We start from the raw sequence: 27830 nt of genomic DNA, 5'->3' as shown, positions 1-27830 counted from the left end.
TTAATCTATTAAATAACTGAAATAAATATGAAAAACAGACCTTCAAGCTTGTTGTTTCTTAGTGTGTATTACCCTTCAACATACACCAGACACAAATTTGGCAGTAACATTTAAAATTATAGCCTAACTGTCTGGTTTTCTGGACCCAAATTTTTTCTAGGTGGCTGGACCTCAAAGTGTTAATAAGAGCAACAGAGTGAAATATATTCTATTCAGGAATTTACTTGTGTATAACCAATCTGATTTCACAAAGGATAACAATGACCAAAATTACAAACCTAGAAGAAGGATAATCTTCATTACCGTCAGCCTTCAGTCTGACTTTATCTTAGGAAGATGTGAATAATGATGCCACTATAAACTTCTAACAAAAACTGAAGAGCTAAATTTGGAAGAAAAAAAAACTTTCTTCTACAAAAATCTTTCTGTTTGATAGAAATTTTATTTATAGGTCTGTAGCTTTGGTATGAAAAAATAATTACCTACTTACACCAGATATTAAATTAATAACTTCCTAATACTATAGAAAACTGTCCGTAAATGGTCCATATACATTTATATGTAAATACAAATAATCTTAGTCAACATGTAAACACTTTCTTTACAGGCAGCTGTGGTATACCATGCAAATCACTAATCAAAAACATAAGTAACTGCAATAATTATTGATATTTCATACTGTTGCTGTTTTCTTAACACTTCAGCAATCTGTCAGCTGTATTCAAAATTTTGCCCCTGGAGAAAAAGTTCTGGCCAGATATTCTGTCTCCTTGCAATTTTTACAGTTTTCTCAAGCGAACTATGTTTTTACTTAATCATTTCAAAGAAATTTAGATGGTATCAAGGTAAAGCCTCAGATATATATCTGAGAAGAAGTATCAGCACTCCATCTTTTCTCTCAGCTCCTCTGAATTAAATTACTTCAACTTCCAAATTTCATATTTTGTACATGTCAAACAATCAATGTATTTATATCTAAAAACAAAGATGCTGTGACTTACCATACGAAAGCACTGGCACGTCGATAGACACACAAACAAAGGTAAGTCTTTCCGCTCCCGGGATTGGAATGACCCCTTACCCTCTCTCTTAAAACCCACATCCTTTCGACTTTCCCTCTCCTTCCCTCTTTCCTGATAAAGCAACTGTTGGTTGCGAAAGCTTGAATTTTGTGTGTATGTTTGTGTTTGTTTGTGTGTCTATTGACCTGCCAGCGCTTTCATTTGGTAAGTCACATCATCTTTATTTTTAGATATATTTTTCCCATGTGGAATGTTTCCCTCTATTATATCCATATATATATCAGATTTTTCTAGGCATCATTACTATCAGTAACACATACCTGCCTTTCATTTCTTCAGTTGGCCAGTCTCCATATCCCCAAGGTGATTCTGTTGTACCAAGTAGAAGGCCAAAAATAAATCCAAACAGTGTAGACAGAAGTAACCCAATAGCTTCACTGCGTAAACCAATCTTAAAGAGTTTCCAGTCAGCTATGATTGTACCAAAAGTCATAGCCATAACAGGACCCTTTTGTAAGTAAAATACGTGTTGCAAATTAATTTATCTATCAAAAATTTAATGTTTGTATTACTATACAATTAAACTGTAATTGGATAGATAAAAAATTTACTTACCAAGTGGTGGCAGAAGAACACACATATTAAGTTACTGATATTTGACAAAACTCCAGGTTAGGAAATTATTAACATAAGGAAAAGATAGATTGCTATTTAACATAAAGATGACACATTAAGCTGCAGACAGGTACAACTAAAAGATAATTAAACATTAGCTTTCAGCCACAGTCTTCATCAGAGAAGGAAACACACAGAAACATTCAATCACACAAGTAAGTACACCTCACATACATGACTGTCATTTCCAACAGTCCCATCCATCTTTACAGTAAGTAGCAATCTATCTTTTCCTTATATTGTTGGAATTGAAATCTGCAAGTTTTCAGAGCAAGTGGCTTATCTTCTGATAGACTGGTTGCAGGGGAAAGAAGACTGGTGAAGGAAAAGGACTGGTGAGGTTTAGGAAATGGCGAGAGTTCTTAAAAGTCATCCAGAACCTGGATCCACAGAAATGTTTTAGACCTTGTAGCTATATACAGGTCTGGCCTTATCAGCAGAGTCAGTACAGAGATAGGGATTACTGATCATAATGCCATTACAGGGACAATGGTTACTGAAGTTAATAAATACACCAAGAAGGCTAGGGAAGTATTTATGCTGGAGAAAGCAAGTAAACAGTTGTTAGCATCTGTTTTAGACAACGAATGGACATAGAGGAATTGTGGGCAAAATTTAAACTGATTGTAAATCACATTCTGGAGACATTTGTGCCATGTAAGTGGGCCAAGGATGGAAAGCACCCATCATCATTTAATCATAAAATTGGAAAATGCTGAGGAAGCAGAGATTGTTGCTCTCTCAGTTATAAATGTTCAAATGCAAAAGTTAGTGGAATTTCATGCATTCATAAGAAGATCGCTGCACAAAGCATTCAACTTCCACTGTTACACCTTAGTAAAAGACCTTGCCATGACTCCAAGCCAGTGTCAAGTTCCAAGTGACTGGTGAAAAGTGCAGGTCATTTTTTATGTATGAAAGGTAAAAGGACAGACTAACATAATTACACAAGACTATCCTTTAACATCAGCTTGCTGCTGTGTTCTTGAACACATTCTAATTCAAATGTAATAAATTTCCTTGAGACAGAAAAGCTTCTGCCAAAAATCAGAATGGATTTAGGGTGCTTGGCTGTTTTTCATTTATTATCCTGCAAAGAATCAGTGAAAGGTAACAGGCAGAGTTCATACTTCTAGATTTCCAGACAGAATTTCACATGGTGTCCCGCTGCAGACTGTTGATGGAGGTCCAAGCATAAGGATTAGTTTCCCATATACTCTATGTTATCAAAAATCCAGACACCCCCAAAAACATACATTTTTCATATGAGGTGCATTGTGCTGTCACCTACTGCCAGATCCTTCTTATCAGTGACCTCAGCAGTCATTAGACATTGTGAGAGAGCAGAATGGGGTGCTCTGCAAACTAACGGACATCAAACATGGTCAGGTGATTGGGTGTCACTTGTGTCATACGTCTGCGTGCAAGGTTTCCACACCCCTAAACATCCCTAGGTCCACTCTTTCCGATGTGATAGTGAAGTGGAAAAGTGAAGGGACATGTGCATCACAAAAGCATACAGGCCAACCTCATCTGTTAACTGACAGAGACCACAGACAGTTGAAGAGGGTCATAATGTGTAATAGGCAGACATCTATCCAAATCATCATATAGGAATTCCAAACTGCATCAGGAACCACTGCAAGTACTATGACAGTTAGGCAGGAGGTGAAAAAAACTGGATTTCATGGTCAAGCATCTGCTCATAAACCACACATCACGCCAGTAAATGCCAAATGACGCCTTGCTTGATGTAAGGAGCATAAACATTGGACGATTGAACAGTGGAAAAACATTGTGTGGAGTGATGAATCATGGTAGACAATGTGGCGATCCAATGTCAGGGTGTGGGTATGGCAAATGCCTGGTAGATGTCATCTGCCAGTGTATGTAATGCCAACAGTAAAATTTGGAGGTAGTGGTGGTGGTGTTCTGTGTGGCCATATTTTTCAGGGAGGGGGCTTGCACCGGTTGTTGTTTTGTGTGGCACTATCACAGCACAGGCCTACATTGATGATTTAAGCACCTTCTTGCTTCCCACTGTTGAAGAGCAAATTGGGGATGGTAACTGCATCTTTCAACATGATCGAGCACCTGTTCATAATGCATGGCCTGTGGTGGAGTTTTTACACAACAATAACATCCCTGTAATGGACTGGTCTGCATAGAGTCCTGACCTAAATCCTATAGACCACCTTTGGAATGTTTTGGAAAGCCTAATTTGTGCCAAGGAATGCCTACTTTGTGCCAAACCTCACCAACCGACATTGATACCTCTCCTCAGCGGAGCAGTTCATGAAGAATGGGCTGCCATTCCCCAAGAAACCTTCCAGCACCTGATTGAACATATGCCTGTGAGAGTGGAAGCTGTCATCAAGGCTAACGGTGGGCCAACACCATATTGAATTCCAGCATTACCGATGGAGGGCGCCATGAACTTGTAAGTCATTTTCAGCCAGGTGTCTGGATACTTTTGATTGCATAGTGTACATGAGTGATTCAAAGACTTTTTAAGTCACAGAACCCAGTACATTGTCCTCGACAGTGAGCGTTCACAAACAAGTGTATCATCAGGAGTGCTACATGGAAGTGTGACAGGACAGCTCTTTTTCTCTATATTTATAAATGATCTGATGAACAGGGTGAGATAAATTCACGGTTGTTTGTTGATAACATTGTGGTGTATGAGAAGGCATCATCATTGAGCGACTATAAGAGGCTATAGAATGACACTGATAGAATTTCTAATTGGTGTGATGAAAGGTAGCTCACTCTAAACATAGAAAAATGTAAGTTAATGCAGGTGAGTGGGAAAAACAACACAGTGACATCTGAATACAGCATTAGTAGTGTGCTGCTTGATATAGTCACATCGATTGAATATCTAGGCATAATATTACAAAGTGGTATGAATTGGAATCAGGTTGGTAATAGGGAAGGTGAATTTCATTTTATTTGAAGAATTTTGGGAAAGTGTAGTTCATCTATAAAGGGCATGGCAAACAGAACATTAGAATGACCCATTCTTGAGTACTGCTTGAGCATTTGGGATCACCACAAGGTTTGATTAAACACCAGAGCAGTTCAGATGTGTGCAGCTAGATTCATTACTGGTAAGTGCGATCAGCACACAAGTCTTACGGAGATGCCTTGTGAACTTAAATGGGAATCGCTGGAGGAGCAATGATGTTCTTCCCATGAGGCACTATTGAGAAAATTTAGAGAATTGGCATTTAAGGCCAACTGCAGAATGATTGTACTGCTGCCAACAGAAATTCTGCATAAGGACCACGAAGATAAGGTAAGATAAATTAGGGTTTTACAGAGGTTTATAGACAGTTGTTTTTCCCTTCCTCTATCTGCAAGTGGAACACAAAAGGAATTTTCTAGTAGTAGTAGTAGTAGTATAAGCTACCCTCTGCCATGCACCATACAGTAGAGTATGTATGTAGATTTAGATGTCTATATTTCTGTCTCGGTCCCTTACTAGCTGCTCAAAGTTGAAGCTGTTCAGTTGGTGGAGCTGCAGTCTTGTACTGGTTAATTTCTACTTTACTTTATGTTTGTTCATTATTGGTTTTAGATATTGTTCTTTCCTTGTCTTTGTGTATCTACAAATAGTACGCAACAATTTTGCTAAGAAAAACACGTATTATCAAAGTTTCACACAGGAATAAGTCTTGGCGACAAAACATGGCAGAAAGAATGAATTTTCTCCTACTAAATTTTGAAGTAACTGTTTTAACATGGCTATATCAGTAAGTAATAGTACACCAGTCTACATTTCATGCAAGAGGTATAATTGATAGGACTTTGGTGTCTGAAACATTTGAATGAGATGGTGAAGATCTTGGAAAATAATTCCCAGTTGTCAGAACAGAAAGATATAGGATGTGACAAGCCTAATTCCTATAGCACCATATTTCTTCCCATGATTCAAGTGAAAAAGCTGAAAAGTAGCAGTGAGTGGTCTAGAGATTTAGTTTTTGGAAGACTCTTGTTTTCAGCAAAAGGTTGTTCTGAGATAGCTTTGGGTTAATTTTCAGTATGTAGGCCTTTGTACACTACTGGCCATTAAAATTGTTACACCAAGAAGAACTGCAGATGATAAACAGATATTCATTGGACAAATATATTATACTAGAACAGACATGTGATTACATTTTCACGCAATTTGGGTGCATAGATCCTGAGAAATCAGTACCCAGAAAAACCACCTCTGGCCGCAATAATGGTCTTGATATGCCTGGGCATTGAGTCAAACAGAGCCTGGATAGCATGTACAGATACAGCTGCCCATGCAGCTTCAACACGATACCACAGCTCATCAAGAGTAGTGACTGGCATATTGTGATGAGCCAGTTGCTCGGCCACCATTGACCAGACGTTTTCAGTTGGTGAGAGACCTGGAGCATGTGCTGGCTAGGGCAGCAGTCGAACATTTTCTGTATCTAGAAAGGCCCATACAGGACCTGCAACATGCCGTGGTGCTTTATCCTGCTGAAATGTAGGGTTTCGCAGGGTTCGAATGAAGGGTAGAGCCACGGGTCGTAACACATCTGAAATGTAACATTCACTGTTCCAAGTGCCATCAATGTGAAAAAGAGGTGACCGAGACGTGTAACCAATGGCACCCCATACCGTCATGCAGGGTGATGCACCAGTATGGCGATGACGAATACACACTTCCAATGTGCATTCACCACAATGTTGCCAAACACGGATGTGACCATCATGATGCTGTAAACAGAACCTGGATTCATCAAAAAAAAATACGTTTTGCCATTCGTGCATCCAGGTTCATCGTTGAGTACACCAACACAGGCACTCCTGTCTGTGATGCAGCATCAAGGGTAACCACATCCATGGTCTCCGAGCTGATAGTCCATGTTGCTGCAAACGTCATCGAACTGTTCATGCAGATGGTTGTTGTCTTGCAAACATCCCCATCTGTTGACTCAGGGATTGAGACGTGGCTGCACAATCCGTTACAGCCATGCGGATAATATGCCTGTCATCTCAACTGCTAGTGATACAAGGCCATTGGGATCCAGCACGGCGTTCCGTATTACCTTCCTGAACCCACTGATTCCATATTCTGCTAACGGTCATTGGATCTCGACCAACGCGAGCAACAATGTCACGATACGATAAACCGCAATCGCGATAGGCTACAATCCGACCTTTATGAAAGTCGGAAACATGATGGTATGGATTTCTCTTCCTTACACGAGGCATCACAGCAACATTTCACCAGGCAACGCTGGTCAACTGCTGTTTGTGTATGAGAAATTGGTTGGAAACTTTCCTCATGTCAGCACATTGTAGGTGTCGCCACCGGTGCCAACCTTGTGGGAATGCTCTGAAAAGCTAATCATTTGCATATCACAGCATCTTCTTCCTGTTGGTTAAATTTCATGTCTGTAGCATGTCATCTTCATGGTGTAACAATTTTAATGGTCAGTAGTGTAGTTTCAAGGAATCATCATCATTCAACAATTCATTGAATCCAAATGAAGTAGATTTAAAAAAATGAACATACACAGCAACTGTTGGACTGATTATGTCTAAGATATTTTATATACAGATGCAAATGCGCAAACTGAGTTCAATAATACAGTAAGTAATGACATTACTGTAGTAACACAAAATAAAGGCCTCTTTGGTACAGAATCATACTATGACTTTTCAGGCTTTTCTGGTTGATTGTTGTAAATATGCTTTTCTTGTTTGCTGCCAGATTCCGTAATGCTAAGTCCCACAATATTTCATAGAAGCAACTGTTTGGCACTGTCAGTTGCCTGCAGCAGTTACTGCCACAAGATGTGACAAGTGATATTTGAGCAGTGTCCAGATTTATTGGGCCTATGGACAGGAATCATGTGTGCACAAAAAAGCACTTCTAGTTGCAAGACAGCTGGTAGCCCAAGAGAGGCCTTCCATGTGGCAACATGTGCAATTGTTGTGGTGCTGGGCATTGCTGTGGTAAAAAAAGCCAAATTAAAATTCTGCAATAAGCTGCATCAGATCTGTAATCAGAGGATCCTGTTTCTTCAGTTTTAATTTAATGGCAAACAGCACTAGATGTCAATCCTGCACCCCTGTAAATTAGCATGTATGCCATAAAGGTACTATGGCTTCCTTACTAACACAATCCCAGAACAATGACGCTAAAGATAAAACTTCAGTTCTCCCATAAAACATACAATGCCCCTTGTATAGACAACACTGTGTTACTGCTGATTTGTCAGAATGGCTGATGTGTATCTATTGATGGAATTCAGCTCAGCATTCTTGCAAAGGGCAGCATATCTGCTCAATTAGGACTTTCTGCACTAGCATGGAATCTTCTATATGCTGTATTTTATAAGGACAAGGTCATTTTTGACTGAACATAGCAGATACCTCAATCTTGCCAGTAGATGAAAACCAAACATAAAGTCAGTTTAAACCTATGTGTCAGACCAGTACTCTATCCTGGATTCCTTGCCTTTCACAAGCAACTGCTCCACTGACTGAGCTATCCAACAATGAGTCAAAATTTTCCCTCATAGCCCTACTTCAACCAGTACCTCCTCTACTACCTTACAAACTTCTCAGAAGTTCTCCTGTATACCTTCATGACTAACAATTCAGGAAGAAAGGAGATTGCAGAGAATTGGCTTAGAGACAGCCTAAAGGATTTTTCCCTGAATGAATTTTCACTGTGCATGGTACAGCAGACAGTTTTAATCTGTCAGGAACTTTCAAATCAATGCCTGATGCAGACTGAAAATTAATTCTGCAAGCAATCCCCTAGGCTGTGGCTAAGCCAATTCTCCACAATATCATTTCTTCCAGGAGTGCTAATTCTGCAAAGTATGCAGAAGGACTTCTGAGAAGTCTGGAAGGTAGTTGAGACGGTTCTTAAGGGAGTCAGGCTGTGACTGTGGGTCATGATTTGTTCTTGGCTAGCTCAGTTGGTACATCACTTGTTCATAAATGGCAAATGTTCCAGGTTCAAAGCTTGGTCCATCACAAAAATTTAATCTGCCACAAAGTTTCAAATCAGCACTCATTTCACTATAGAATGAAAATTAATTCTGTGCTTAATGCCATATCTCTTGAAGAACTTTTCAATTCTTGAATTCCTGCCACCAATCTATGGCAAGCTGGCCTTTGCAGTGAGTGGCTCCACATCTTGAATTTGATTCTTAGACTAAACTCCTATGAAAAACTGGCAGTCTGTCCTGCTGTACACAGTTCATTTGGAGTTCCTACAGTTTTTGCCTTGTTATGCAACAAGCAATGTCATCACAGAAGATCCAAGGAAGGTGATAAGAGATTAGAAGCGAGCAAATAAAGAGAATTTCAATTCGCCCACTTTGCTCAAAACATATAACTGTATTTTGCATATGCCACCAATGGTAATTGAGGAAATGAGCATTTCAAGGACTATTATACTAGGTCATTCAAGCCTGAAAAATGTTAGTTACTTTGAATATAAGGCATTCTTTTGTGACACTGAAGAAAGACATTCTTCCAAGATGTTTCATATATGATAAAATATTACTATTTGATTTGTTTTTTAATTCATAATCAAATTTTCACTTTAGAATGTTGTTTTACAATTTTTAGTGCAATAATGAGACAACATTCAACAATATAGTGAAATCACTATATAAAAATAATTTTGTATTATGTAAGTAAAATCAAATAAAATAACATTCATTTTTATTCATGTGTATAATTTGTCTCATTAGCAACCTAATGTGCAACATACAATACATACTCTAAACAATGTAAAAGCATTGCAAAGGGTCAGGGAACAGGTAAAATTCCATTTATGAAGTGTTTGGCACCAAGCATTTAATTTTCCACTTCATACAGTTTTGTATATCCCCCCACCTCCCAAGAACCATGAACCTTGCCGCTGGTACGGAGGTTCGCATGCCTCAGTGATACAGGTAGCCATACCATAGGTGCAATCACAAGGGAGGGGTATTTGTTGAGAGGACAGGCATATGTGTGGTTCCTGAAGAAGGGCAGCAGCCTTTCCTGCAGTTGCAGGGCTAACAGTCTGGATGATTGACTGATCTGGCCTTGTAATATTAACCAAAACGACCTTGCTGTGCTGGTACTGCGAAAGGCTGAAAGCAAGGGGAAACTACAGCTGTAATTTTCCCCAAGGGCATGCAACTTTACTGCATGGTTAAATGATGATGGCAACCTCTTGGGTAAAATATTCCAGAGGTAAAATAGTCCCCCATTTGGATCTTCAGGTGGGGACAACTCAGGTGGATGTCATTATCAAGAGAAAGAAAACTGGCATTCTGTGGATCAGAGCATGGAATGTCAGATCCCTTAATCAGGCAGGTAGGTTAGAAAATTAAAAAAGGGAAATGGATAGCTTAAAGCTAGATGTAGTGGGAATTAGTGAAGTTCGGTGACAAGAGGAACAAGACTTCTGGTCAGGTCAATACAGAGTTATAAATGCAAAATCAAATAGCGGTATTGTAGGTGTAGGTTTAATAATGAATGAAAAAATAGGAGTGCAAATAAGCTACCACAAACAGCATAGTGAATGCATTATTGTAGCCAAGATAGCCATGAAGCCCATGCCTACAACAGTAGTACAAGTATATATGCCAACTAGCTCCACAGATGATGAGGATATTGAAGAAATGTATGATGCAATAAAAGAAATTATTCAGCATAGTGAATGCATTATTGTAGCCAAGATAGCCATGAAGCCCATGCCTACCACAGTAGTACAAGTATATATGCCAACTAGCTCCACAGATGATGAGGATATTCAAGAAATGTATGATGCAATCAAAGAAATTATTCAGCTGGTTAAGGGAGATGAAGATTTAATAGCCATGGGGGACTGGAATTCGATAGTAAGGAAAGAATAAGACAGAAAAGTAGTAGGTGAATATGGGTCTGCTTGGTACAGAACAGGTGGCAGCTGTCGAAGTGAAGGCATCGCTGGTGGTTAGCAGGTTTGATATGGATGGAGGTACTGATGTGGCCATCTTTGAGGTGGAGGTCAACATTTAGGAAGGTGACTTGTTGGATTGAGTAGGACCAGGTGAAACAAATGGGGGAGAAATTTTTGAGGTTCTGGAGTAATGTGGATATGGTGTCCTCACCATCAATCCAGATCACAAAGATGTCATCAATGAATCTGAACAAGGTGAGGGGTTTAGGATTCTGGGCTTTTAGGAAGGATTCTTATAGATGGCCCTTGAATAGGTTTTCATATGATGGTACAATGTGGGTACACATAGCCGTACCCCAGATTTGTTTGTAGGTAATGCCTTCAAAGGAGAAGTAATTGTGGGTGAGGATATAGTTGGCCATGGTGACTAAGAAGGAGGTAAGGAATGAAAGAGGAAGCCGCCTGGTAGAATTTTTCACAGAGCATAGCTTAATCATAGCTAATACTTGGTTTAAGAATCATGAAAGAAGGTTGTATATGTGGATGGGGCCTGAAGACACTGGAAGATTTCAGATACATTATGTAATGGTATGACAGAGATTTAGGAACCAGGTTTTAAACTGTAAGACATTTCCAGGGGTAGATGTGGACCCTGACCACAATTTATTGGTTATGAACTGTAGACTAAAACTGAAGAAACTGCAAAAAGGTAGGAATTTAAGGACATGGGACCTGGATAAACTGAAAGAACCAGAGGTTGTAGAGAGTTTCAGAGAGAGCATTTGGGAACGATTGACAAATACAGTGGAAAGAAATATAGTAGAAGAAGAATGTGTAGGTTTGAAAGATGGAAGGCAGCAGACGATCATCTAAGTAAAAAAAAAACAAAAACAAAAAAAAAGGGCTAGTAGAAATCCTTGGGTAACAGAAGAGGTACTGAATTTAACTGATGAAAGGAGAAAATATAAAAATGCAGTTAATGAAACAGGCAAAAAGGAATACAAATATACCAAAAATGAGATCACAGGAAATGCAGAATGGCTAAGCAAGGATGGCTAGATGACAAATGTGAGGATGTAGAGGCATCTATCACTCTGGGTAAGATAGATACTGCCTACAAGAAAATTAAAGAGACCATTGGATAAAAGAGAACCAGCTGTATGAATATCAAGAGCTCAGATGGAAAACCAGTCTTAAGCAAAGAAGGCAAACCAGAAATGTGAAAGGAGTTTATAGAAGGCCTATACAAGGGGCAATATTATGGAACTGGAAGAGGATGTAGATAAAGATGAAATGGGAGATATGATACTGTGTGAAGAATTTGACAGAGCACTGAAAGATCTAAGTCAGAATAATTCCACCTCATTCTGTCACATCTGCCATCCCCCTTCTTCACTCTTATCCACCCTCAGGTCTGCTACCAACAGTAATGTATCTATAATTTATTCTCCACTTTGATCCTCATGACATCTCGCCAATTTTAGTGAGTTCACACATTTTTCTATCGTTGACTCCCTCAAATTTCATCTTGTTTCCACCTCTGGCTTCCATTTCAGTCTTCTCATGATTTTTCCCACATATTTGGGAGTATTTTTCCAAAATTTATCAGACATAATTCTATGTTATTTACATGATTTTTTGCTCATTCCATCTGCGTCAATACAGAAAATTTTCCTTATCCCTAGTCAGATGCCAATCCCACATACTGTACCCGCATAGTTGGTTGGCTCATGAAAACCCCCGAAATGGCCTTACCATCAAATTACCCCTCCCTCCACAATGACCTCCATCTGATCCTATTCCATCAATCCTTAGCCCTCACCAAAATAGTCCTGCAAAACCAAATCAACCAGGCCGAAACCACCTTACAGTACCTTCTCTTCATCCACAAAATTCTCCTGCTATGCAATCCCAAATTCCTGGAACCCATAACACACATAGAAATTCTTGCCCTGCAGGAACTTGAGCAGCATGAACAAAGCCACCTCTAATGCTCTCCATTCTGCTCAATTCCTATTCCCGCATTGGAGTACCACAGTCCGCCGCCTCTACAACAACCTTGAAACCTCCCGCACATCCCCTCATAGCTGACAAACTCTGTCTTGCAGACGTACTACACTTACCCCACTCTCCAAAACTCCCTCCCACCACTGCACAGAATCCAGAACCTAAATAGACCCTTAACACAGTTATGAACCCTTCCTCCAGAAGCCTTAGCCCCACAGAAATATCAGGCCCCACTTTTTGCCTCACTCCCAAATTCAATCATGCAGGGCTTGTTAAAGATCTTCTGTCCTTCCCTCGGTCCCTACAGTGAAAACACTTTTTTGCTAGCAGTGCTACTAATCAGACTCAACCAAAGACCAATATTGAACCCTGCCTAACTCAGTTCACTTCTCCATCCAACTGTGATCCACTCCCAGTGCCCCCAAATAACCCCCTGTTAATTTCCCAAATTTCTTAACCTCGAACCTTGCCTCACCATCATTCCCCAAATCTGTCAACATGCAAACTAACCTCGCATCTGCAGAAACAATGGCATTCCACCATCTAAAAACTGATCCCTACAATATAATCTTACCTACAGACAAAGACTCCACCACTGTTGTTTTGAACCGCAAGGATTAGCTGGCAGAAGGACTCTCCCAGCTGTCAAATACTTCCACCTACAAACCTTGCCACAGTGACCCCATTCCAGAAATCCAGTAGGATCTCCAGTCACTACTCAAATCCTTAGGCTTATCCCAGAACCTCTCCCCAGAGTCCATCTCTCTACTCACCCCTACCGTTCCCTGTGCTCCTACTGTCTATAAGCTTCCTAAAGGTCATAAACCCAACCACCCAGGACATCTCATTGTGGCTGGTTACTGTGCCCCCACTGAGAGAATCTCTGCTCTCACAGACCAACACCTTCAACCTATTATCCATACCTACCCTCCTATATACAAGATACCAACCACCGACCCTCCACAATTATTGTCTCTTTACCACACAGCGCCCTGCTCATCACTATTGATGCCACCTCTGTTTACACTAACATTCCTAATGCCCATGACCTTACTGCTATTGAATACTACCTTTCCCAATGCCCGACAGATTCCAAACCAACAACCTCCTTCTTAGTGACCATGGCCAACTATATCCTCACCCACAATTACTTCTCCTTTGAAGGCATTACCTACAAACAAATCTGGGGTACGGCTATGGGTACCCACATTGTACCATCATATGAAAACCTATTCAAGGGCCATCTATAAGAATCCTTCCTAAAAGCCCAGAATCCTAAACCCCTCACCTTGTTCAGATTCATTGATGACATCTTTGTGATCTGGATTGATGGTGAGGACACCATATCCACATTACTCCAGAACCTCAACAACTTCTCCCCCATTTGTTTCACCTGGTCCTACTCAATCCAACATGTCACCTTCCTAAATGTTGACCTCCACTTCAAAGATGGCCACGTCAGTACCTCCATCCATATCAAACCTACAAACCACCAGCGATGCCTTCACTTCGACAGCTGCCACCTGTTCTGTACCAAGCAGACCCTTCCATACAGCCTAGCCACCTGTGATCATTGCATATGCAGTGACGAGCGGCCCCTCTTGAAATATACTGAAGGTCTCACTGAAGCCTTCACAGACAACCTTGTACAAAAACAAATCTCCCGTGCCTTATCTTTTCAGTCTCCCACCACCTCCCAAAGTCCCACCATCCAGCCATAAAGGAGCAATCCCCTCATAACTCAGTACCACCCAGGACTGGATCAACTGAATTACATTCTCCGCCAAGGTTTCGACTACCTTTTGTTGTGCCCTGAAATGAGAAATGTACTGCCCACTATCCTTCCCATGCCTCCTACAGAGGTATTCCACCATCCACCAAACCAATACAATATAATTGTCCATTCTTACACAACCACTGCTCCCAACTTCTTACCTTATAGCTCATACTCCTGTAATAGACCTAGATGCAAGACCTGTCCCATACATCCTTCCGCCACCACCTACTCCGGTCCGGTCACGAACATCACCTGTCCCATCAAAGGCAGGGCTACCTGTAAAACCAGTCATGTGATCTACAAGCTAAACTGCAACCACTGTGCTGTATTCTATGTGGGTATGATAACCAACAGGCTGTCTGTCCGCATGAATGCCCACCGACAAACTGTGGCCAAGAAACAAGTGGACCACCCTGTTGCTGAACACGCTGCCAAATATGACATCCTTCATTTCAATGACTGCTCTATGGCCTGTGCCATATGGATCCTTCCCACCAACACTGACTTTTCTGAATTTTCCAGGTGGGAACTCTCCCTGCAATATATCCTATGTTCCAGGAACCATCCTGGCCTCAACCTTCGTTAGTCACTGTCCTTACCCATTCAGCCCCTTCCCTGTTCCCTTTCCAGCACTACACCACCACCATTCCACCATCACACTCAGTCTTTTTACTTCTCTCATTTTCTGCTACTTCCCCCCTCCCTACCTCTCCCCTGCCCTATGTCTAACCTGCAGCACTTCACTGTCCACCACCCCCACCATACTATCCAGCCTTCCTGACCCAGCCTCCTCCTTACCCCCACCCAGTTGACCCTCCCATCATGCACTGGTGCCGCTGCTTGCAGTGTGGTTTCAGTTGCCTGAGACTGCAGTCATGTGTGTGAATTGCGTTTGTATGTGTGTGTGTGTGTGTGTGTGTGTGTGTGTGTGTGTGTGTGTTGTATGTGTATGTGTGTGGCTATGTCTATTGTTAAAAGGCCTTAATGGCCGAAAGCTTTATTTATTTGTGACAGTCTCTTTGTTGTGCCTATCTGTTCCTATCTCCGCTATATGGTGAGTAGCAACTTTCCTTTTCATAATATTGTTACTTCTGCAAAAGTGGAATATGTTAACATGTAACTTAAATTTAAGTATCAGGAAGCCTTTTCTAAAGGTCTTTGTGTGGAGTGTAGTCTTGCATCGAAGTGAAACATGAACAACAAGCATTTGAGACAAGAAGAGAACATAAGCTTTTGAGATGTACTGTTACAGAAAATTGTTGAAGATTTAATGGGTAGATCGAATAACTGGTGAGGAGGTACTGAGTCAAATTGGGGGAAAAAAAGAAATTCATGCCACAACCTGACTATTAGAAGGGATCAGTTGATAGGACTCATTCTGAAGGATCATGGAACAATCAATCTGGTATAGCAGGAAAGAACGCGAATAAAAATTGTAGAAGGAGACTAGGCACGAATGCAGTAAGCAGGTTCAAATAGATTAGATTGCAGTAGTTACACAGAGATGAAGAGGCTTGCACAGCACTGGCTAGCATGTTCAGTTGCAATAAACCAGTCTTCAACTGAAGACAACAAAAACAACTTTTACTACAAAAAAATCGGTCAAACATTGATTGGCTCTTACTATACAATATTGCTGTAACATTTTCAAAACTAAAGTAGAAGCAATGAATACTAAGACACAAAAAACAGCTTTGGCATCAGGACAAAGAATTTGTACATGTGGCAACCTCAGAGGTAGTAAAACTGCATGAGCTGGGCTACAGAAGAATTGGATATGACGTATTTCCAATATCTGCAAACTGCAGAACACTACTTGTTCAATATAAAATAATTCCCTAGCTACCTTATTCTGCTGATTTCGGCCCATGACCTTTTTTTGTTTCCTAACCCAGCTAAGGCAGCAGAATTTTGTTATTCTTAATGAATGACAAGGTATCTGCACTGCAAATTAATATTAAGCTACACAGAAAATGAATCCATTTCCTGAGAGAATAAAACAATTGTAAAATGTTTCTCTTTGCTGTGTAGTTTACTGCACTTATCACTCACCTCATGAAACTGAAAAAATGTTTAAATGTCTGTTTCCAGGTGTGAAAAATATGAAAATATTAGCAGAAAAAACTGTAATACTGCCAACATAAAATGATATAATTTTTTCCACATAAATTATTTATCCAGAAATATTAATTAATATATTAAATTTCAAATCTGTTAACAGGTAACATCCACCATAAATACTCACCATTAGTGGCGAGACAAGCATAGCTGCTACAATGTTGACAGAGTTGTTCTCCAGTAGGCCAACGGCAGCAATTATGCTATAAGATACAAATGTCACAGGTGAAAATAGTGTAAAATTATGAAATGACAGCAATGGAAAAAATATAATGACATTTTGCTTCAGTGTTTGCCATTTAAGCTTTCAGTACACATCAGTATTATAAAAGGAGAAATAAGTGAATTTTATGAGAGGAGCACACAGTCTGGAACCAAGTGTCACCAATTTTGAGGTCATCATAACTGCAGTTTACTTAACTTGCATTCTACCATGAAGATGTACAGTGCTGCCCAGAATAAGATATGTGTACAGTACATCTTGAAGTTAAGAAAAAACAGATTGCTACTCACCATACAGAGAAGATGCTGAAATGCAGACAGGCACAACAAAAATGCTGCTATACGTGTGTGCTTTTGGCCAAAAGTTCTTCTTCTAACATAAAAAAAAAAAACATTCACACAAGCACATCTCACACACACAAACACACAATCAGTCTCTGGCCACTGAGGCCTGACTGCAAGCAACTGTGTTTGATGGGAGAAGCAATCTGGGTGGTGGGGGGGGGAAGGAGGAGGCTGGGGTGGCAAGGGGGAAGGTATAGCAGGGGAGAGACGGGAGGGTGTAGCACTGGGATGTGGTGAGGATAGTGTAGTTAGTTAGTTAGTGTAGGGTTGCTAGGTGGAGTTGGAAGGTTTAGGAGGAGAGAGCAGGAGAAGTAGTGGAGAGGGGAAGAAAGGAGACAGATTAGTTGTGTGTTGTGCTGGAATGTGTGGAGGGAAGGGGATAAATGGATGAATGTATGAACTAGCACAGGTTTATGCCTGTTTGGGACTCAATATCTCCTCTTTTTGTGAGTGGCAATATATCTTTTTCGTAATATTGTCGTTATTCCTTCTAGGATTTTCCATTGTTTGATATGCCATGAAGTGACTTTCTATCAAAACATTATTTAGCATATATGAATGTCTTGAATTGAACAAATCTGCAACGTTCCCTTCTCAATAAATGAGTTAAAAAATTATATCATAAAAAGAGTACTGTGAATGTGATTATTAAAAGTGTTACAATTAAAAGCCCATGGATTCACAACAGAGTTAAAGTATTCATCTCTCTTTATTGTTAGTCACTACAAACTGGATTAATCCCAAGGAAGAAGGTGTGAAAATGTGTGAGAAGGAAGGGTTGAACTTCCCAGAAGGGGCAGTTAACTAAACGAATGGCAGAGGCATTAAGTTGTCAACAGATGCCATGCCCACGGAAGGTTTGTGCTATGATTTTCCTCATTTCCAGTCACAATTATAGATAGTGGAAGTCTTAGTAAATATTGCGGTTCAGCTTTTTCAGTCCAGAATGGATAGTGCGTGTGTCTGAGGGCCTTAGTGAAAGTTTGAGCACAGCAAGTGCTGTCTGATACCTCCACCCAGCCCTTCCTACTCCGATTTCATCACAGGCTTCCCTACTCAACCAAAGGCAGAAGCGCCAGTTAAACAGTCATGTCATATACCACCTCTACTGTAATTTCTGCACAGCATTTTATGTGAGCTTGACCATCAACTGGCTGCCCATCCGAACTAATGGCACTGCCAAACTGTGGACTCGAACTGAACTGACCACCAAGTGGCAAAACTGCTGCTGAGCACATTTTCAGTTTCAGTGGCTGCTTCGTAACACCTGCCATCTGGACCTTTGCCCCCAAGGCATTTTTTCTGAACCATGGAGTGGCAGTTGTCCTGCAATACATTCCGATACTCCTCCTGGCCTCAGTCTCTGCTAGTCCCCTGCTCCACACCCACCCTATCCTATTGCAGGAATCTTGTCTTTATTTAACCTGTGCCCACAGCCTCTTCACAACAGTCTCCCCTTCCTCTGTTCTGTAGTCACCTCCCACCCCACTACTAAATTCTATTGTCATCTTTGTGCACTGCTCGAACTAACTCATCAGTGCCAGTATCACTGTTGCAGTCCCATCCATGCAACTGCTGCCTCTCCCTCCTGCATACCTATTCCATGCACCGCCTCCCTCTCAGCTGTCAACCACCTTACGCAACTGTCCTCCTCGGCCCAACTCCTTTCTACCCTTACCCACTTCACCTGACATACCTGATACAATCCATCACACAGGTCAAGCTGCAGAACTGCAGTCCCAGCACAGTGCATTCTGCCTGAACAGTGTAGTTATGCAGATAGAGTGTGTGTGTGTGTGTGTGTGTGTGTGTGTGTGTGTGTGTGTGTGTGTGTGTGTGTGTGTGTGTGTCAACAGTAAACACAGATTTCAACAGGCTAATTACCAGAAGGCAGAAGAACACATGCATCATCAGCCACAATATAAAAGGGTCATACAAGATAGTTGTGAATGAATTATTTGACAAGTATCTAAACTGATACAAAGTGTCTGACTTCTCACGGCCCTTAGCAGAGCCATGAGGAAGAATGACTACACTGCTAATACACAAAAAAATAATATTTGAAGCAGGTTGTAAAATTGTTCTTCCGCCTTTTTGTGTGTTCAGCGCAAGTCCTTAAAGACAAGGTAATGCAGGAAAAAGTAGACGTTCCTAAATGAAATGAGAAAGAGACTGCTCGATATGAACCACCGCAATTATGCACCATAAAGTGGTTTGATCTATATGTATGTTTAAGTAAAAGATAATTCAGATTAATTAAAAGATATTGTCAACTTTTAATACAACTGAAACCTTACATTACATTTTTAAAATTAAACAAGTCTTTGAAGAAACATTATACAATACTCAACATAATGAAACAACTAAAAACAGAAGTGAATAAAATATTGAATATCTTACTCTGCTGTCAGCACCAATAAAAGATAATCAAAGGATAATTCTGCTCCATTCCTTACACCGTCAACTACCTGTTTCACAGTAAGCTTTGAGCGAACTGATTGCACAAAATTATTCCAGTTTTTCTTGGGTATTAATTCACCACTGTAAAAAACAAAAAGAACAGGGAATCAGAATACACTTAAGTCACATGGCAGCAGCTAGAGTAATGAATGCTGAAGATTTTACTTACACAGTGTCATCTGGATTAAAGTCCGCTGTCCCGTCATTCATCCCATGGTAGAAAACATTGGAGGGTACAACACTGTTGGGAAAAAATATTCATAAGTCAGTCTTCAACACTTATTTTTAAATTTAAGTTTGCCAGAAATCAAAGTTAAGGATAACAAAAAAAAGAAAAAGAAAAAATGCTCCTGAAACTCGCCATTTCAGCAATAAATATTTATTTTCATGTGCTAATGAGATCAAATAAGTGTGATTAATATATTATGCTGATAAGGAAAAGAATGTCACTATGAACACTGCCTACATAAAATATAAAACCAGATGGGAGGCACTTCAGAAAATGTAATTCCACAGATATTAGTGGTATGACTGATATAACTGACAACTAACAAAAAATATCAGATTAATATTTTTATATAAATCAATTTAAAATATATAGATCCAGGTTATCAGGATTATCTCTTTGTTAATTTTTTAAGGAAATTAGAAATACCAGGATGAAATTTTCACTCTGCAGTGGAGTGTGCACTGATATGAAACTACCTGGCAGATTAAAACTGTGTGCCAGAACGAGACACGAACTCAGGAAACTTTGCTTTTTGTGGGCAAGCGTTCTACCTTTCTTTCAGGAAAGCTAGTTCTGCAATGTTTGCAGGAGAGCTCCTGTGAAGTCTAGAACATAAGAAACAAGGTACTGGCTGAATTGAAGCTGTGGGGATGGGTCGTGAGTCGTGCTTTGGTAGCTCAGTTGGTAGAGTACTTGCCCATGAAAGGCAAAGGTCCCGAGTTCAAGTTTCAGTCCAGTACACAGTTTTAATCTGCCAGAAAGTTTCATATCAGTGCACAATCTGCTGCAGAGTGAAAATTTTATTCTGGAAACATTCCCCAAGCTGTGGCAAAACCATGTCTATGAAGTATCCTTTCTTCCAGGAGTGCTAGTTCTGCAACGTTCACAGGAGAGCTTGTGTGAAGCTTGAAAGATAGGAGATGTACTGGTGGAATCAAAGCTGTGGGAATGGCTTGTGAGATGTGCTTGGTAGTTCGTAGAGCACTTGCCTGTGAAAGGCAGGTCCCGAGTTCGAGTCTCAGTCTGGCACAAAGTTTTAATCTACCATGAAGTTTCAAATCAGAAATAGTTTATATCATAAAAGACTATCATCTAACAATGAACTTGGTGTAAATCCTAAATATGAAAATCAAATTAACATTAACAGTGTCACAAGAAAACACATAGTAATATCAATGATTAAAATTTTATATGCAGTGCCTCTGAATAGGAAGTTATAAAGATACTACAGTGATACTGTTAGGTATTCAAAAGAATCATATGACAATATTACATCACAAGTGCTAATAGCTCTCACATTCAAAAAGATTAATGCAATTTTATAAGGAGACATGCACAAACTTCATTCTCACTTAATTTCAGGAAATACAGATTTTTAAAACATTTCCACAATTTCTGTTTATTGTTTCTTCTTCCTTATGCTTTGATGAAAGACTCAGCAATCAAAGTTTATCTTTGAAGGATACAGTTTACTGAAATGAAACTGGTATTGCAAACAAATTTTTAACCAACCAAAATACTGAGTGTTTTAAAAGCAACATGTCTAATGGAACATTTTATGACAGCTGAACTGAGATCTGACAGTTTAACCAGTAAGAGATATGTACATGAAAATATACCAGTTAATGTATGCAGTGGAGTGTAAATGACAAGCCAGCCCAATAAGATGCATGCCTGGATAATTTAATCTCCAGTTTGATGAAAGATGAATATCTGTATGGAGAGATCCAATGTTATCTGACTGCCACAGCCTGTAATTGATCATCAACTGTGAAAACATTCTGTTCAGCAACCCAAATACATTAAGTGGATCAGACTGATATATCCAGGCAACTTTACACAGCTAAGACAAAAACTGTCAAAACTTGAGTGGGATACAGTATATAATTGTTATGACAATGATAATGCTTTTAACTTATTTATTAAAACTGTTGCTCACAAATGACCAAAAAGGTGTAAACAGATGGTACAGCACACCAAAAAAGCAGAACAAATGGTTCACACATGAACTGCCTAACCTGAGAAACACTGTTGTTGTCCTAAATAGAATGGCCAAAACTTTTAACCTAGAATTGAAGCAGAGATACAATGAAGATAGGAAAACATACAAAGTACAGGCTCAAAGTACAGACAGAAATACACATAGAGCCAATGATGCTTTCATTGAAAATTCTGGAAACAAATGCAAAGCTGCCTGGAAGGTAATAAATACAATAGCAGTTGCTGTAACTACCAAATTTGCGTGTGTATTGCTTCATAGTTCGCGCATGAAGTTTGTTCTTAATTCAGCCACTAGAGGCCACCCAGCCTGCTAGTACAACAGCAACAGTATGTGCAGCCTGCCAGCTGCACCCCCTGTTAGAGCTAATGGCTATTATGCCAGAGCACAAGGCTCTGCAGACCACTTGGGTGTTGTCTGTTGTATGTACTTTGTCTTTAATGTGTTTATGCTTTTTCATCTAATAAAGTTACAGTGCTTTTTGGGTTAGAAAACTTTGGCAATGAGTATGGTATTTGACTTCACATGTTCTATTTCAGTGATTGGTTCTTTGAGCTTAATTTGCATGAAGGCAGTGCTTAAATCTCTTCTTGAGCAACAGTAGGCACAGACATTTGCTATTTCCAGTTTAATAGCTACATTGGTACAATTTGCAGCACCATCCACAACATATCCGCTGCCATTCCCTGTGTACAATGATACAACGGAAGACTGGGACACTTATGAAAAATGCATGTGACAAAGTTTCCTGGCATTTGGGGTAACAGATGAAAACTTGTGCAAGGCTCTTTTTTGTCGTGGATCTCAATTGATGGGTATCAGTTGTTGTGTCAGCTCGCCCCTTACAAGAACCTTCAAGTCTTTCTTTAGATCAGATGTGTGTCTATCACTGTAAATGTACTCACATTATTGCTGCTCGTTTTGAGTTTTACCATTGTCAAAACAGTCATAAAGGGCGTGGGCAGCAGAACTACATGCACTTAGTCACTGTTGTAATTTTATGACAAATGTTCATAAGTAATCATAGGCAGATCATATGGTTTAAGATGCAGTCCTGTGTTTTGCTCCTGATAGGGAAGCTCAAGAGCAAGATCTACAAAGAGAAAATCCTATGCTTACCGAAGTATTAAATGTAGTTCAGTCATTTGAAGTATCACATGATGCAGGTAGACAGAAACCTTGTCGAAAGTTTCAGAAATCAGTTCCTCTCACCCCTCCCAGCCTTCAGTCAATTCATAAGATAATGGAGAAGTTATTGCAGCAGTCCAACGGACATCTCAGTGCCATATAGCTAATCATCATTTGTGACAACAAAAGTCCACGTCACAACAGCAACAGCCTTATGCCCAACTGCTATCATGCCCATCCTGCTTCATTCACACATGACACGAATGGATCACATGTCCCAAGTACTGGGCAACTTGTTACAGGTGGCATAAAAAAGGGACACATTGCTTCTGTGTGTAACTCTCTTCCAAACCAGAGTGAGGACAGTATGGATGTTGATGTGAACAGTATGTCAGTAGTGATGGAGTCTCCAAGCAAGTTATACATTGAAGTGTGTGTGTTTAACAAACTGCTGTGAATATGATGAAACAGTTTTCCCGCCCCCATTTTTCTGGACCTGCCCAGTGATGGTAACTTTAGGGAATCAAGAAAAGCGGAATCAGACCATCCTCAATTCCTTGAGGTTATTTGACCTATTTCTTCTAATGAATGGCCAACACCATTGGAGTTAGTAAACAAACCTACAGGTAAATTACACCTCTGTGCTGATTTTTAAATAATCAGTGAATGTAATTCAATCACTGATATATATCCTTTACTACGCTGTGATGAGCTGTCACCAAAATCTTTTACAAAGATTGACTTAGCAGATGCACATTTACAAGTGCCATCTGATGAGGAATTTGAATGTCCTCTAGTTATAAATATGCCATTTGGGCTTCGTCAATACCAGCATTTGCCTTTTGGTGTGGCAACTGCACCAGCCATTTTTCAACACTTTTTAGAGCAACTTATTGCATAAGTTCCACATTTCACCACATATTTAGATGACATAGTAGTGTCTGATGTCTCTGCAGAACCTTCCTACTCCATTTTCTGTTTTACAGTCTGCAAGGTTAAAGTGCAGTTTGGACAAGACAGTTGTTTCAACCATCTATTATGTTTTTAGGTTTTGAGGTGTTGCATGCTGGCATTAAACCATGGTACCTGCATATTGATGCTATTGCCATGTTGCCACACCCCACAGCCATCAAGGAATTACCACACCCCATGGCCATCAAGGAATTACAGGTATTTTTGGGAAAAATTATGTACTACCACAAATTCATAGCACACACTGATACTGTGGCACAACCACTCCATGCATTATTATGCAACAATGTTCCTTTCCAATAGTCCCCAGTTTGTGACTGGGCGTTCAAGTTGCTGAAATCTAAGCTGCAGTTGGCCCCTTGTTTGGTCACTTCTCAGCCAGTCCAATACCTAGTGTTAGCCACAGATGCTTCTCAGTTTGACCTTGACATTGTATGTGGACAGATAAAAACACCCTATTGTATATGCCTCTAAACTCTTAAATTCAGAGCAACAGCATTATTCTCAGACGGAAAAAGAATGTTTAGCAATCATGTATGCTCTAAAACAATTTCATGTTTTTCTATGTCCAAGTTTCACCTGATCACAGACTACAAACCACTGCTATCTCTTTTTAATCGTTTGTCATCCTTGCCAGACACAGCTGCACATCACTTACAGGAGTGGATTTTTTCCTGTCACATTCCAATTATGAGATATATTTTCGACCTACGGTGCAACATGCAACTGCTAATGCCCTATCACATCTGCTGATTGATCTATATCCACAGTTTGATAAAGAAGAATTGCTTTGTTTCCATTTAGACATGGAAGCTCAGAATGTTTTTGATGGTTTTCCTATTACTAGCACTAAAATTGGAGCCATAGATCCTATTTTTTGTAAAGTTGTTTCTTTTGTAAAACACAGTCGGCTGGATAAATCTTTGGGCTGTGCTTCTGACCCTTTAAGAAAGTATTTTTACACTCAAAATCATCTTTCCGTTTAGGATGGAGTTCTGCTGTTAGCTATAGAGGGCACCACTCCTTGGATCGTAGTCCTGTCCACCCTTCGGTCTGAGGTTATGCACTTATTACATGTGAATCACTGGGTTGTCTCTCATGCAAAGGTGTTAGCATGCATACATGTTTTTTCAGATAGACATTAATGGGGAAATAACATGAGTTGCTGCAATCTGCCCACAGTGTGCCACCCATCAGGTGTCTGCCATACATCTTTGTCACTGTGGCGATCTCCACAGTGGCCTTGGGAATGAATTGATGTACATTTAGTAGGATCTTTTTTGAATTTCTACAGACTTGTTATGATTGATGCATATTCTAAGTTTCTGTATGCGGTGTGTTGTCTGTCTATTTCTGTGGCAATAACAATTTCAGCTCTACAAAAATTTTTGCAATTGAAGATCTTCTGTAAATGTTAGTTACATATAATAGCCCCCAGTTCATGTCTCAGGAATTTGAAGGATTTGGAAAAAAGTAGTGTTCACCATGTCATGGCTTCTCTTTACCACCATGACTCAAACAGGGAAGCAGAATGACTAGTACAAACATTTAAGACTCAGATGAAAAAAATACATTTTGGATGTGTCACGTGAAGTGGCTCTTGACCAGTTCCTCGGTTCTTATAGGTGTACCCCTTTTGAGATAAGAGTTCAGCAGAGTTGTTACATTGCCTCCCCCAGGCTCTCCTACATTTGCTTCAACCAATGCCAGGACATCTGCCAACACTGGCGCTGCAACACTTCCAACCTGGTTTGTGTTTTGGCCACCAACCGAAATTGATGTCAACAGTAATTGAGAGCTACCATGGCCATCTCCTCTACATCACCTGCACTTCTGAGGGGAGGCTGTCACAACATATTGACCAGCTATGATCTCAAGTGGGCAGCTGTGCCCTCATGTCCTCCATCTGCCTGGCTGACTCTTACAATGCAGTCGGTGCCCTCAGCTTCTCCTCTACCATTGTTGATGCCTTCACAACTGTCTCCTCTGCAGTGGGTGCCCCCTTCAGCGGTGGTGGGCCAAGGTGGGACACCAGTCCCAGCATTGTCACCACTGACACCTCTGCCATTATCACCTTCATGCAGCCAGTGCTGCCTGTTCAGCAGCCTTGGACATGGAAATTAAAGCCATGTCAGTGACACCTGTCCTACCAATGCTCTCTCACAGGGATTGGGCACCGCACCTGCCCACACTCGTACCACTTCCAACTCTACACACTGGTGGCAGCACATGACTCAACAACCAAACATGATGACAGAAGAAATGGACATGAGCACAGTGCTCACTTCTTTGCAACGGAAGAAGAGTAACTACCAAATCTTTGTGTTTGCTACTTCACAGTTCACACATGAAAGTTGTTCTTGATTTGGCCATTGGAGATCACCCAGTCTGCTAGTATGACAGCAGTTGCACGCAGCCTACCAGCTGCACTCCCTGTTAAAACTAATGACTATATAGGCAAGACAATGAGGCTCTGCCAGCCACTTGTGTGTTGTCTGTGTATGTACTCTGTCTCTTATGTGTTTATACTTTTTCATGGAATAAAGTTACAGCGTTCTTGGGCTGAACAGCAGGGAAACATAAAAGAGTCAACAAACTCTGAGACCATCAAAAATATTAAATGAATTCTTTATAAACAACACTAGGTGTGAAGTTTCTACTACATTCACACCATATAGTGCAACATATGGAAGCACTTTCCATAAGATACTTCACCTAAATAACTTACATTCTAAACGGAAACAGATTACGTGTCAACTGTATAAAAAGTGGTCACAAACCTAGGTAACTCTTATAGTGAAGATCTCTATTGCATCTGAAACACCAGCCTGAAATGAACAGTCAACATTCCTGTAGATCCTCTTACCTTTCTGATATCAGTAATACTTTCAAGACTGGAAAATTCCCTGAGGTCCTGAAGGCTACTATTGTTATACCAGTTTACAAGAAAGGGGATAAAAGCAAACCTGAAAGATGCTGTCCAATATTCCTCATATCTATTATATGGAATATAATAGAATATTGTATTAAATTATAACTTGCAACTACACTCCTGGAAATTGAAATAAGAACACCGTGAATTCATTGTCCCAGGAAGGGGAAACTTTATTGACACATTCCTGGGGTCAGATACATCACATGATCACACTGACAGAACCACAGGCACATAGACACAGGCAACAGAGCATGCACAATGTCGGCACTAGTACAGTGTATATCCACCTTTTGCAGCAATGCAGGCTGCTATTCTCCCATGGAGACGATCGTAGAGATGCTGGATGTAGTCCTGTGGAACGGCTTGCCATGCCATTTCCACCTGGCGCCTCAGTTGGACCAGCGTTCATGCTGGACGTGCAGACCGCGTGAGACGACGCTTCATCCAGTCCCAAACATGCTCAAAGGGGGACAGATCCGGAGATCTTGCTGGCCAGGGTAGTTGACTTACACCTTCTAGAGCACGTTGGGTGGCACGGGATACATGCGGACGTGCATTGTCCTGTTGGAACAGCAAGTTCCCTTGCCGGTCTAGGAATGGTAGAACGATGGGTTCGATGACGGTTTGGATGTACCGTGCACTATTCAGTGTCCCCTCGACGATCACCAGTGGTGTACGGCCAGTGTAGGAGATCGCTCCCCACACCATGATGCCGGGTGTTGGCCCTGTGTGCCTCGGTCGTATGCAGTCCTGATTGTGGCGCTCACCTGCACGGCGCCAAACACGCATACGACCATCATTGGCACCAAGGCAGAAGCGACTCTCATCGCTGAAGACGACACGTCTCCATTCGTCCCTCCATTCACGCCTGTCGCGACACCATTGGAGGCCGGCTGCACGATGTTGGGGCGTGAGCGGAAGACGGCCTAACGGTGTGCGGGACCGTAGCCCAGCTTCATGGAGACGGTTGCGAATAGTCCTCGCCGATACCCCAGGAGCAACAGTGTCCCTAATTTGC

General features: G+C 40.7%; 1 protein-coding gene across 1 annotated transcript in view; it reads right to left on the bottom strand.

Moving 5' to 3' along the window:
* The window catches only part of LOC124606011, a gene marked incomplete at its 3' end in the record, with an annotated part of 268057 nt that overhangs the window by 66978 nt on the left and 173249 nt on the right, over positions 1 to 27830 (bottom strand). The window contains exons 5-8 of the mRNA XM_047137974.1: positions 19719 to 19790; positions 19490 to 19630; positions 16650 to 16725; positions 1343 to 1530 (exon numbers count right to left, since the gene is read on the bottom strand). Coding sequence (XP_046993930.1) covers positions 1343 to 1530; positions 16650 to 16725; positions 19490 to 19630; positions 19719 to 19790 — 477 coding nt within the window. The remainder of the gene's footprint in view (positions 1 to 1342; positions 1531 to 16649; positions 16726 to 19489; positions 19631 to 19718; positions 19791 to 27830) is intronic.

This window comes from Schistocerca americana, chromosome 3 (genome assembly GCF_021461395.2).
Source record: "Schistocerca americana isolate TAMUIC-IGC-003095 chromosome 3, iqSchAmer2.1, whole genome shotgun sequence".
Taxonomy (NCBI): domain Eukaryota; kingdom Metazoa; phylum Arthropoda; class Insecta; order Orthoptera; family Acrididae; genus Schistocerca; species Schistocerca americana.
The sequence above is the reverse complement of the archived record's forward strand: the minus strand, read 5'-3'. Positions and strand labels throughout refer to the sequence as shown.